This window comes from Lichenostomus cassidix, chromosome 2, assembly GCF_008360975.1.
Source record: "Lichenostomus cassidix isolate B80296 chromosome 2, HeHo_3.0, whole genome shotgun sequence".
NCBI classification, from domain to species: domain Eukaryota; kingdom Metazoa; phylum Chordata; class Aves; order Passeriformes; family Meliphagidae; genus Lichenostomus; species Lichenostomus cassidix.
In genome coordinates, this window is record NC_139482.1 from 37,166,912 (window position 1) to 37,179,929 (window position 13,018).

General features: G+C 34.6%; 1 protein-coding gene across 2 annotated transcripts in view; it reads right to left on the reverse strand.

The window, feature by feature from the left end:
* ZNF385D (zinc finger protein 385D) overlaps positions 1-13,018 on the reverse strand; it is a 470,254-nt gene that overhangs the window by 117,119 nt on the left and 340,117 nt on the right. For both annotated transcript variants that reach the window (XM_085051080.1, XM_085051081.1), the window contains one exon: positions 5,118-5,280. In XM_085051080.1, coding sequence (XP_084907206.1) covers positions 5,118-5,280 — 163 coding nt within the window. The remainder of the gene's footprint in view (positions 1-5,117; positions 5,281-13,018) is intronic.

Below are 13,018 nucleotides of genomic sequence, written 5' to 3' on the forward strand. Positions count from 1 at the left end.
ACTGGGAAGAGGGCCTGATACACCAGATGGATGGGTTTCCATTCAGAGGGACCTGGATTGACTGAAGAAATTGCGCAACAGAAGGCCCTTGAAGTTCGATGAAGAAAAGCACAAAAGTCCCACAACTGGGAAGAAATAACCCTACACATCAATCTGGGCTGGAGGCTAAGCAACTGGAAAGCACCCATGTGAAGAAGGACCTGGGACCCTGGAGAGCACCCTTGAAACATAAGCCAGCCGTGTATATAAATACCTGAGGAGGTCAGGGAATAGAAAAGAGAGATACTCTTTTCAGTGGTGCCCAGTGACAGGGAAAGACACACAGCCAGAAACTAAAATACAGGGCATTGGACTAAAACACAAGAAAAACTTCTATGGCCTTCCTTAAGGGTGATCAAACCATAGAATGAGTTGCCCAGAAAAAGGTTGTGAAGATACTCAAAACGCAACTGAAAAAGATACTTGGCATCCAGCTCAGGCTAACTCTGCTCTGACGTCTAGGGGTGGCCTTGTCAATCTTCAGGAGTCTGTAATGATGTCCCTTCTTCAAAATACCAGAGGATCACAGAACCTCAAAAATTCAGTGATACTCTGGTATTATGGCTGCCAAACTCCTACATGCCTTTCTGAACCTTTCCATTTCTTGCCATCTACCTTTCTTTCTCCTACAAACTTTACCTGGACTTATCACATCATTTCTGATTTCTTTTTCCCCCCGCCTTCATTTTTATGCCAAAGACCTGGACTGAACAACTGTTGTCTCCCACTCCAACTGCTCTCAATTTCATAATTACACCCATTGGACTGAAATTGTTATTTCAAGAGGGAGTTTCATTTGCTGACCAGAAATATCCCATCACTTCTTAGACAATTTAAAAAAAAAAAAAGTATTGTTTAGGGGTAATGAAACTAAAATTTTTTCCACAGAATAATTTTCATATGTATCAGTGAAGGAAAAAAAAGAGAACTTATGCTTTGTCCCATGCTGTTAGCCATATATGTTCAGTATCTGAAAATGAAACCAACCCTCTTCCTTTTCCTTCTAAACCATCCCTCAGTGTTTTCATTTCTTGCAATGCCTTTATCATTTGAACATGTTTATGTTACCACTCCTTTAAACACCTGCCTGTTATATTTACAGTGTCTATTCCTTAAGCTGTCTCTCATCTTATGTTAAACTGTAAGCTTTTTAGGACAGGCACCAGTATTTTGCTCTCTGACAGCACAGGGGTCTCTTAGCTGTTAAGACTGTACTAGTGATAGATCATCTAGATAGATAATCTGTGCCTTGGCCTAGATACACACTTTTTCTGCTCATCATATTTTTGTCTGTTTTTAAGAGCTCTTCACTGCATTTAAGTACAGAGGATTCAAGGTACAGAGTATAACATCCAAAAGCAACATTAAAGACTTTGCCATAGTGATGGCCCCTAATGGCAAGGTTTTTTCCCCTTTGAGAGGTCTATTCCTTCCTTTCCATTGATACCAAATGATCTAACTCATACTGAATTCTCTGCTGAATAAATAAATAAATAAATAAATAACGGCAGCCCAAATCTTCAGGACTTAATTTAAGATAATGTGGTCATGAAGTATCCTGTTTAACTTCACACAGCTTTAGAAAAGATTAATATCTAGACATGCCAGAACTAGAGGGGCACAATTTTAGAGGGATACAACATTGGAGATTCAATCTATACTCCAAAAATCCCAGTGACTTTACTGGACAATGACTTTACTGGATAGGCATTTTACTTAGGATGATAGAAAGCACTCTATCTAAATACATTTTAAAAAGTGTTCTAAAGTATCAGTCCTTACAGCTGAAGATGTGAAGCATCTTTATGAAGAAAATATACCTTTTCAGAAAGGAGGAGCAATTTGCAAAGCTATCAAAAATATTTAACAATTTAATATCACGGAATATGTATGCGTGTGTGTTAATATATAGGAAAAATATGCATTTTTACTGTCACACCTGAATTGGAGAATCAAGAAACACTGAAATCTGGGTTGTATAATATAAAGTAGGCTTCTCCTTGTAATGCTCACGTTTCCTGTTTTTCTGTCCTGACTACCATGTAATATAATAATTGGTAAATACAGATGAAAGAAGTGTGTCAAATAGTAGAACCAAAAAAAAAAATTCTCATATATTGAGAATGGCATTGCCATTACATGACTGCCAACCTAACTCTTCATGATGTTTTATTGCCCCAAAGATTTTTCAAGTTCAAGCCTTCGAATAATCTTAGAAGTTTGTATAAAGGGAAAAAAAATTAACACCTTTCACAGATTGAGCAAAATAACAGCATATTTTATATTTTCTCCTTAACACACAATTTAAACACCAGGAATCTTATGTAAGAGGTTTTAAGGAGTTACCTTACATTGTGAGCTGCACAGTGTCCATAACACATGCTGGCACCACATCTAACAAAATAGTTCCAGAATAAGCAACATAACAAATTGCTGCTTTGGCCCTTGAATCGGTTTGTATACTGTGTGATTTTTTTCCATAATCCTTATTGCATAGTACTGCAGATTTCCTGATAACATTTTGTTTACTGTAGCTGCTAAGGGTACACAGAAACAGTGATCTGAAGTCCTGACCAATGTGCTGTGACTGACATGTAAACCACCATTTAACCACTGCTGTAGACGACATCTAAGAAGTGATATGTACATGACCCTATCCTCAGTGTATTTCTGATCAACTATTAATCTTCAGCAGACAGCTTTAAAATACTGTAGAAAAATCTCTTGTTCCGAATGATCACAAGCACATGGAATTGGTAACCTTTTTCTAGTTATAAAAGATTAATTTATGAATTATATTCATTAGTACAACTATTCCCTGAGAACTGCATATTATTATCAAGATGTTTGACTTTTACAAAGATAATTTCCAAACGTGGGAACTCACACAGTGCAGTATATTCTGATGTTCAGAACAATTTTGCCCTTAAAAATTCTATCAAGCAAATATAAGACACAAGAACAACTGGAAAGGAAATAAAATTCAATTTATGAGATTTTTGACTTGTCATAGTAGACAGAAAATTTAATCCTTTTTGCTACCCAATTTTTTTTTCCCTCGCTATGTATGCACACTTGACAAAGGATAATTTAAAAAAGGATTTTATTCTGCTGCCAGTCTCATCAATGCTGACCTGTAATAAGTGCATCTGGAGAGAACTGCCTGCCTTACATTGAATTCCCCTGGCTGAATAGAGCTTTTGGAAGCAGTTGAATATGGCTCTCAATATCTTAAGAAATTGTAAGATTTGTGGGTTTTTTTGTCAATTAACATCAAGATGTGTCTTTTAGGACCCCATTAAGGTCAGTATTTCTAACAGAATACATATATTTATACATGTACATACATATATATCTGCACACATTCTGTGAAATTAATCCAGGAATTCGCAACCACAGTGTAGAGCTGAAGAAACTCCTGAAGAATAGGCCATTGCTTATGTGTGCAACTGGATTTCTGTTATTTTCTTACTTATGCTGATATAAAAACTGATTTGGACTACTGTCCTTGGATACAGGATAACTCATATGTCTTGCCAGGAATCTAATTCAAAGCTTGATAGAAAAAGTCAGATTGGTTTTAAGGCCCATTGGAAAATCCTTCAAACTCACACAGGATAAAATAAAAGCTTTTGAATAATACAGTTTAAATCTTTAAAAGATCTCTCTTCAGTTATTTTCTTCAGCCACTAGATCATATTTGGTAAATAATAAATCACTCTTTTCACGCAACATCCTCCCTCCTGTTCTGAATATCTCAACAGGTAACAGCACAAGAAACTTTTAAAGGTATTTGTATATTTAGAAACACATCCTTTCCCAAATAATTTTTGACATGGTTCCTATTCTCCCTTACTTCATTTCTTTCATCACACAAAAACCCTCAGAATATTTCCTTCTTTTTTTTTTCTAGTGGCAACAAAGAGAAAAACAATGTAGCAAATATTTCTTAAAGTCGTTCCATTATAATTAGGTCATAAATCTCCATAAAAAATACATGCTGTCTATAATAATGAGTTATAGCAAAGATAAATACATTTATATAGAGAGACATAGAGGTACCTGTCTATAACAAATACAGTGAAGATGTATTTGAAGATATTAAAGAAAGTGCTACACGTGCCTACAAGGTACTTTGTTAGTGCACATCCATTTACAATGTTAAACTTACTGCATCAGAGGTGCTTCCAAATGAACGGTTTACAGCATCAGTAGGTAGGACTCTGATGTTTCACAACTTTGGCTTTTTTGCTCCTGCTGTGGTTATTTTTGCCTTGCTTGGGGAGGGGGATTGGTTATGCCTAAATATGCAAACTGTATCCCTTCATATACAAGAGCAGTCATACCTTCTGAGACACTAGACTACCTCTCAGTGACCTTACAACTCTCCTCTGAAATTTCCAACAATAGCTGCATATTTAAAATGCAATCTTAACTAAATCCTGTTGACTTTACAAATACTCACATAGATTTTATTTGCAAAGGAATAACTTTTACCCACACAATAATTTAAACACTATTATTTCAGTATGAAAACTTATTTAAACAGAAAAATTGGCATCAATAGCACTTACCTGATTGTGTGGAATAGAGGTTATACAGCTCTTTTCCAACTCAAAACCATGCAATAGCCATTTCAAAAAAATAATGCAATGTTTGAAATTTATGAAAATTAGGTTTTTACTGAAAATGCTTTTTAAGAGGCTTCTAGACACAAATAGTGCAATTTTTTAGGTTGTGGTTAAAAGAAATGTGCCATATATAATTATCGATAGGGAGATAGTGCATACAGAACAGGAGGTTTAGATCAGTTGATGTGTTAATCAAGTAATGAGTATTGCATTCCATCGTAAAAAGAATGTCAAGCCTCTTTTCACTAAGAGAAATCAGCTACATGACTATCCGACTCTCACCAGCCTACTGAAAGGATTTAAAGAAATCAATATCACACAGAAAGATGGATCGAGCATGAATCAATGTGGCAAGCACATAACCAAACAGACATGGAATTAAACAAGAAAAAAAAAATCACAAACCAAACCAAAACCAAACGAAACCAACAAAGATTGTCGCTTAACCTGTTTTGTCAGAGCTGGTATTGATGGTATTGGTAGTGATGGAAGTGAAGGTAGTCTTTGCGCTGTCCTTGGTAGTAACAGATTTCTGCTTATTTTTCATGGCTTCCAGTGCTTTGAGCTTCTTGGCATGTTTAGTGCCTTTGTAGTGGGCCGCAGCCTGGCTCTACAAAGGAGAACAAAATGAACCATGCAATCAGGCTCATTTCTAAACTGGCATTCTCTGTATTAGTACAAATACAGACTACCTTTCAATAATGGGTACCACTTACATTATCCAAGTAGTGACCAAACAGAAAATTATAATTAGAATGATGCTTGGAAAACAATGGAAGAAGTACTAGAGCAATGCAAATTCAATAAATAAAGTATATTACTGTATAACAGTATATTACTTTCAGACCAAAATTAGGTTGTTTAAGTCTACCTTGCTACCATTAGCTTTTCTATTAAGATTTCTGTGCTTTCACATTAAAAAAAAAAATTCTCAGGCAATGGTAAGGATGGTACTCTCCTCCTAGAATCTTTGTATTTTTCCAGTTTCTATTTTAAACTAGAGTTTTTGTCAAAGCTTCCTTCAAAGAATAGTTTACTAATAGTGATATCAGGAACTTCTCAGCAAAGACTGACAGTAAAAAACAAACCAAAAATACCCCAGCCCAAAACTAAAGCCCAAACAAAAGAAAGAAAAATATAAAACACTCCATTCAAAGCCCATCATCAAAGACTTTACTGAATGTGAAGCAGACATGCAATTTTCTGGCTTTCTTTAAAAAAAAAAAATGAAAAAAAGAGAATTACTTTTGTTCACCTGCTACAAAAGGTAGTGTTTGAAATTTAAAGCCAGGAGCATCCTTTCAAAGGAGAAAGCTCTCACAAATCCTGTCATGGTCACAAATATATTTTGCCTGCTTCATATCATTAAGCCAAAATAGATTTGTATATGCACTGCTATTAAAATTCATGCATTACCCTGCAAATAACTTTATTATTTCAAGAGTTATTACCAAATTTCCTCATTTAATATGTGTGAAAATATATTTTAAGAATAGTGTTTGAACTATAAGATTGAACCTTATGCAAAAATCACTAGAATTTGGATGAATACTCAGAGATGATTTTTTCATTAATTATTTAAAGTTTCATAAGAAAGGTAGTATTTCAGCTGATAAGTTGACAACATGAAAAATTGCTTGTTTTTTTACTTTTGAACTTCAAACTTCATGGAAATTAAGTCCTTTATTACTTGAAAGAGAAGTTAAGACTTTAGAAATATAGTGAAATTTAGCTACAACAGAATGGAAAAAATGGAAAGCAACAATTTGGGGTCAGCTCAAGGACCCACAAAGGCCAGTATTTTTTTTTTAGAAAACATGAAACAATAGAAGATACTTAGAACATAAAAGAAAAGTAAATGCTTTCTATTGTGGAATCAAAAGAATCAAAACATATATATGGAATTTAGTGGCTACAAACCTAAAGTATCATAAGGAATAAAAAGACACAGTCATTCCAATCACTAAGCTCCTCATGCAGTAGAAGAATCCTGCATTATTTGGCATAATTAGTCATTAGACCTTTATTTAATGCTATTTGATGCGCTGAATTTTGGGGAGAGGAGTTCTAGTGACTATCACTGCAAGGAAGCACATTATTTCTGGGAATTATGACTTTCAGCTCACATGAAAAGACTTGGCTCCTTTCAGATGCCTGAGATTTGAGAAGTGTGAGTAGGACAGAATTGAGAGACCTTGTCTAAAACCAATGAACAATATATGTGTGAGTGTATACATGCATAGATATACACACACACACACATAAACTCTAGTAGACTGAGATGCATCATTCAGTTTGGTTGAAAAGTCAGTTGCTCTATACCTAAAATAATGTAAATATTGTATTAGGTACCCTTATTGAAAGAACACTGGACAGTGAAGTTTTTAATTAGAAACAACTTGAACAGAAACAGCACAATCATGCACCTTTTACAATTCTCAACACATAACATTGAGACATACTGTAAGCCAAATACAGTCAGAGGATGTTAATTATAATCAAACCAAAAGACCAGTGTTAAATTACAATGACACATTAAAAATGACATAATACTGTACACCCTTGTGTTGCTATCAACTATTTTTAGAATCTGTAGTCAAATTTAATGTCAGCTTCAAATTCTGACTGTACTTATTTTCCCTAACTAATAGTGTCACTTGTCAAACATCTGCATAACATGGTCCTTAATACTGAAATATGAATGCTGATATTATTTTGATACACATCTCAAATTTCTTCACAGAACAGTTGGCAGAGAACCCCAAGTTTAATCTTTCTTCATCCATAGTTCTCTCCAAATTATCACAGCTATAGCTGACAAACCTCATATCAGGTTCTGTGTTGGATGCTGAAGGAATATACAATGAGGGGCTATGTAGAAACTGGTGACCTTTTCATTGCACTGAAGTAGATGAATGAAATTGCCCTAAAGTAGAAACACATTGCTCAAATTTATAGGAACGATGGCTGCTATGCAGAGCTGTCCATAACTCACTTCCCACAGAGTGCTGCCAATTTACCCAGCCTCTACTTAAATTAAATCTTCAAGCCTTTTTATTTCAAAGTTTAAATCTCCTTCCTCTGTGGGGACATGAAGCCATCTGAGCTTGTTTCAATATAACTGTAGCTGGCATGTTAATGGGAGTTCTATGCGAGAGCAAACAGATTGCTCCTAAGCATTTAACCAGCTCCAAATTAGATTATGCTCAACTTTTACAACTGAACTGGAACCCTAATTAAAAAGACAAAAAAATACAAAGATGTCTTTCATTATCTTTCCTTGCAGGAGTAAGATGTAGGAAATGGAAAAATATTCATAAATATACTTTTCAGCAAAGCAACGTAAAATATGGTACCTCACTGAATCATTTCTTGCAGCCATAAGAGGACCAAAATTATCCTCACTGCTTAAATGGCTTTTACTTGTAGCCTATAAAAATCATTCCTTAAATAGTATTTACTTGTAGGATGAATACAAAAACAAGATAGGTCATAAAATGTAATTATTCCCAACTTTCATGCTGAATTAAGCAATAATAGGAGAGAGCAGAAGAGTGAAAACAAGTTAGCCCTAGTTTTTGCTGCCAACCATGATGCTTAAGTGAATGAAGAGCCAGTGCCCCTTCAGAAAGGTGAGAAGGGTCTCCTTCTGGAGCACTTCATAGTTCAACAGCTGCAAAACCCAACCAGATAATATATAAGTGTTTTATGCATGTTTTTATTACCTTACAAAGTTGTGCTAAAAGTTGTGCTCAAAGAAGACATGAGCAGAGTTTACAGGTGAAACCCTACATCTACAGAAGCCAAAGAGAATCAAGGGAGAATTTCCCTTTCCATGTTCGGTAAAGGGATACTGATTTTTATAATTGGTCACCTTGGTGGAAGCCAGTTTCCTTTGAGAAACAATTGATCTAAAATAAGATGTTCTCTCATTGGGAAAAAAAAAATCCCCATTACTACAGAACACTTCATGATCAGTTATCTTAAAACCCTTCTTAACATTAAATTCAGTTTCTTACTATGATTACAAAAGAGTACATTAGAAGAAAACTTTAAGAGCTTACTTTCTTCCTTCATCCTAGCTTCCATGTTTGATATACAGAATTAATCCTAGCACTGTCAAGACAAGTCACTGTCAGCTAACCCATAACCCAGCCAGGGATGAATTATGAGAAATATGTCAAATATTGACGGTGCAACACTATGGAGAACTTTAAGAAACTATATCTATTCTTGAAAAAGATGTCCAAAGTGAAAGTAAAAATTATTTTATTATTATTTATTATAATGATATATAATTATGTAATATATAAATAATATAAAATATAGAATAAAATTATATAACTAACATAATTATATAGATATTTAATGTATTATAATAATATTTACTACTACTTTGTATCTAAGTTGAAAACTCAAGGATCCTTAAATTTTGAGGGCCCAGATCCTGAAAATTACATGTAGACAAACTTTGGTCTGTGGGAACTACCTCAATGCAGTGGCAAGATCACTTTTCAATGCTATTTGTAATGCCTTCCTGCCTATTTGAGCAGTACAAGTCAATTTAAGCATCTCCTTATATTGTCCTCTGGTTCCATGTATCTATGTTGAATAATTAGGGACCTTTCTTATCCATGCATTTTATAACCTTCACAAATTGCTCAAACATAAAAAGGATTTGTCTGTAAAAGCATTTATTGTGTATATTTATATATATGTTATAACCACACAGACATAAACACACCATAAAAGAATAAAAATTCTATATGCATATGTGAACAGTTAGAAAATAGAGCCATAGTGTAAAAACTCAGCTGTATTTTCTTTGCTTAAGTGCAGCATTGTACCAAAATCACCATAAGGACATCATATTACCAAGCAAATTGAAACGTGTAAAATACACTGACAAAGATGAAATGTTTTAAACAATCCAGACAGTATTCTCTTTCAATTACAGAAAACATATCTACATGGAAATCTTCAAAATAAGTTTGTCTGCCTGACTAATGTGCTTCAGTGGATTATATATCTTCCCACTTATGTTCTTTAGGCATTGTTCCAACAAAAACATTGTGCTTAATTTTTGCATTGAGACAAAAACCAGGTCTCCTACTCTTTGAGAGTTTTTAACTTTACAGCACTGCATCTTCTATCACTCTCATATCCCTCATGATCCACCTCATATTACCATTCTTGTTACAGATTGTTTTCCTGCCTTAATCATTCCCTCTAGGCAATGCCTTCATAATGAAAGCCAGTTCAAATAGAAAATTTTTGCAAAAGGTGTGGTGAATATATTCCACCAATTCTTCCTCACAAAATTAAATCCAAATATCTTGCATTATGTATTTCACATTTCACTATGCATTTTGAAAGATGTTCATTGTGGAGAGTGCTCTCCTCCATGCTTTCATCTGGCCAACTAGTAGCAAGGCTTCAGTCTGTCTGCCTGCACCCTAAGAAAGCAAGAAACAAGGGCTGAGAGAGCTGGAAAGTCCTTTCTGTCTGTCTGTGACTTCAGAAGACCATGCAATCTCTTTTTTTTTACCATCTACTGGATGCTACTGTCACCTCTGTTATTATTCCCAATACAATAGTAATAATTTTGGCTAGTACATCTGCAACTTATGTCAGGATTCTCCAGAATAAAAAGCTCTAAAACAAATGAAAAAAAATTGGATTCTCAGTTCAAACTAATACTGTCAGGGAGCTGGGCACACATGGAAAACAATATATAAGCCAAGAAGGCGTCTGTCCTTGATAAATTCAGGGAAGTTGTTTATGAGATGTCTATGCTACACATTGTCATAATCTCTGAGTATAAATATTTTCTTATAGTTTGCTGTCAATAAGTATTTGAAATATAATTTTGTTGATGTCCTGCACACACAACAAAGTGATGTAATTGAAATGACCTTTTTATTTTTGGAACAAGCATGTTATTTTTTTCTCTAATGATTCCAAAGCTTGGCCAGCCAATGATGACAGCATTGCCCAGGGAAGGTTGCAGTATGCAGCTGAGACATTTGTATTCCACCAGTTCTATGCCATTTACATAACCCGAGCAGATCTCTATGGGACATCTCCAGCAAAGAAAATGGAGAAGTTTACAGGGAGAAAGTCTAACAGCCCTGAGATGTCCAACATTTGGTTCAGCCTAAAGCAGGGCTTGAACTGTGAGAAACAACTAAAAAATTGTGCAGAGGATTGGGCAGTCTTTTTCACAGAAATGTAGTTACTCTGTTTAGCAGGTAAGCTTTTACTTGAGGCTATATAAAATTTTTAAAAATACTTTCTTACAAGGCCTTCCACTTTGTTTGCCCAGTGAGTACACACAGGAAAGTCAGGATTACACACAAGTGCTGTCCATAGTTTCTAGAAAACAGAAAAACTCCACAGACTTCAGCAGTTTCACAGGCACTGCACAAGAAACAACTAATTACCTGTGAAAGCATTTGCAGAATAAGAGATTAAGTAAAAACATGTAACATAATTTTTACAGATGATGCCAACATGATGACTTGTTTCATATTGAACGAGTATCCTATTCTGCCTGATACAAACAAATTCAATCTACAGTCATTTGTGGTGCAGATAAATACTTCCTATCATCATTTCTACCTTTTGCTAAGCTTACCTTTATCTCCTGAGTTGTGTCATTCTAATTTTTTGTGCAGTCTGCCACCACACAACTCTGTAGTCTAATCACTTTATTCACCCAGATGTAATAGTGGTACTAAATAACAAGGATGTGCAATATGACTTCTTTCACATATGTTCTGAGAGAAGGCTTTTGCCCCTGAAACTATGATAGGTTTGCTCCTTCCCCTAGTGCCAAATATACAATAACAGGTCAAGTTATTGTATATTAGGTCTTTTTTGTAGGAAAAAACTCAAAACATTTCTCCATTACTATGGCAGAATAAAATAAATTATTTTATTTTTATACTGGAGTCCCAGTATGTCACTCCCCTGGTATTTATCTTTCAATGGGAAGAAAACCTTTCTACTCCCTCTTCTCCTTCCTAAAGCATATATTCAGTATACTCATGAATATATCCTGAGACTGACTGATCAGAGTGAATGGGTGTTTCCTGAGCTTACTAGCACTCTGTCCCATTCCTGGTTCTTGGGCTTATTCCAGAGCCATTTCTATAATGGTGAGAGACTGCACCTGGCAAGAGTCTGCATCACGTTGTGATATTGGCGTTGACACCATTCTTACAGTAAAATCACCCACAGTATAGTAAAATCAATTTCATTTTCATTATGGAAAGAAATATCATATTATCATTATGGAAAGCAAAAGTTATTTTATCTTGGTCAGGTGAAGAAGGTAAAAATTTCCTACTTAATATCACTTGTTCCATAACATGGAATTTTTATGGCCATGCATCTGCTTGTATTGTAAACTTCCACTGAATGTGACATCACCTGAAATGATTTAGACATGATACAAAAAGCTGCCTAGACACAGCATACTACATTCTGATGTGACATAAGCAGTGCCAAAATAGATATACTGAAGGGAAGATAACTAAAGTAATCAATCACTTCCCATACCTGGCATTTTCCTTTTTAGGACACCAGAAGTTCATGCAGCACAACAAAATTTTGTTATGTGTTGAAATTCGATGCACAGGCTGTTTGCCTTACGATCTATTTTACCCGTTTTATTGTTAAGACAGTGCAGCTTAAAGCTTATTTTGACAAGGTTATCAAGTTCTAGTATCTGGAATTTTATATATACTGTCTTCCATAGCAATACAGTCTTTTAGGGGAGAACTCTTTTGACCGGGAGATGAAACACATTCTTTCGAAAACTGGTATCTTCACTAAAATTAACTTTAACATTTAATCTCATCTTTATTGTATTAATTGGCAGCATTATTTATTTTGCCCATGGCAAATATTATTGTAGTCAGAGTTTCAAGAGAATATTAAACTCATTTGGTATTTTTTCATTTAGATTAACCAAGTGATTAATCTCAGATTAATTTTACACTGAGATACAAAAAAAATGAATCCACACACACTGCTATGAGCTATGCATATGATAAAGTATGTATTAATTTAGTTTAGTAAATATAATACATATGCTTCCAGTTTTGAATCTGGAACTGACATATTTCAAACTGAGAACTTGAACAAATTATATATACTACTGTAATTTTGTAGAAATGTTTCCTTGCACACCCACATATGTGATCACACCCACATATTTTTTTATAGACTGTGTTAATAATGTGAGCATAGTTCAATATTCAGGTTGTACACAAATGATGTTTACTTCAAAACAATAAATGCTGTTGAATTTAAAATAACATCAATTTTTCTGAATAATGTTG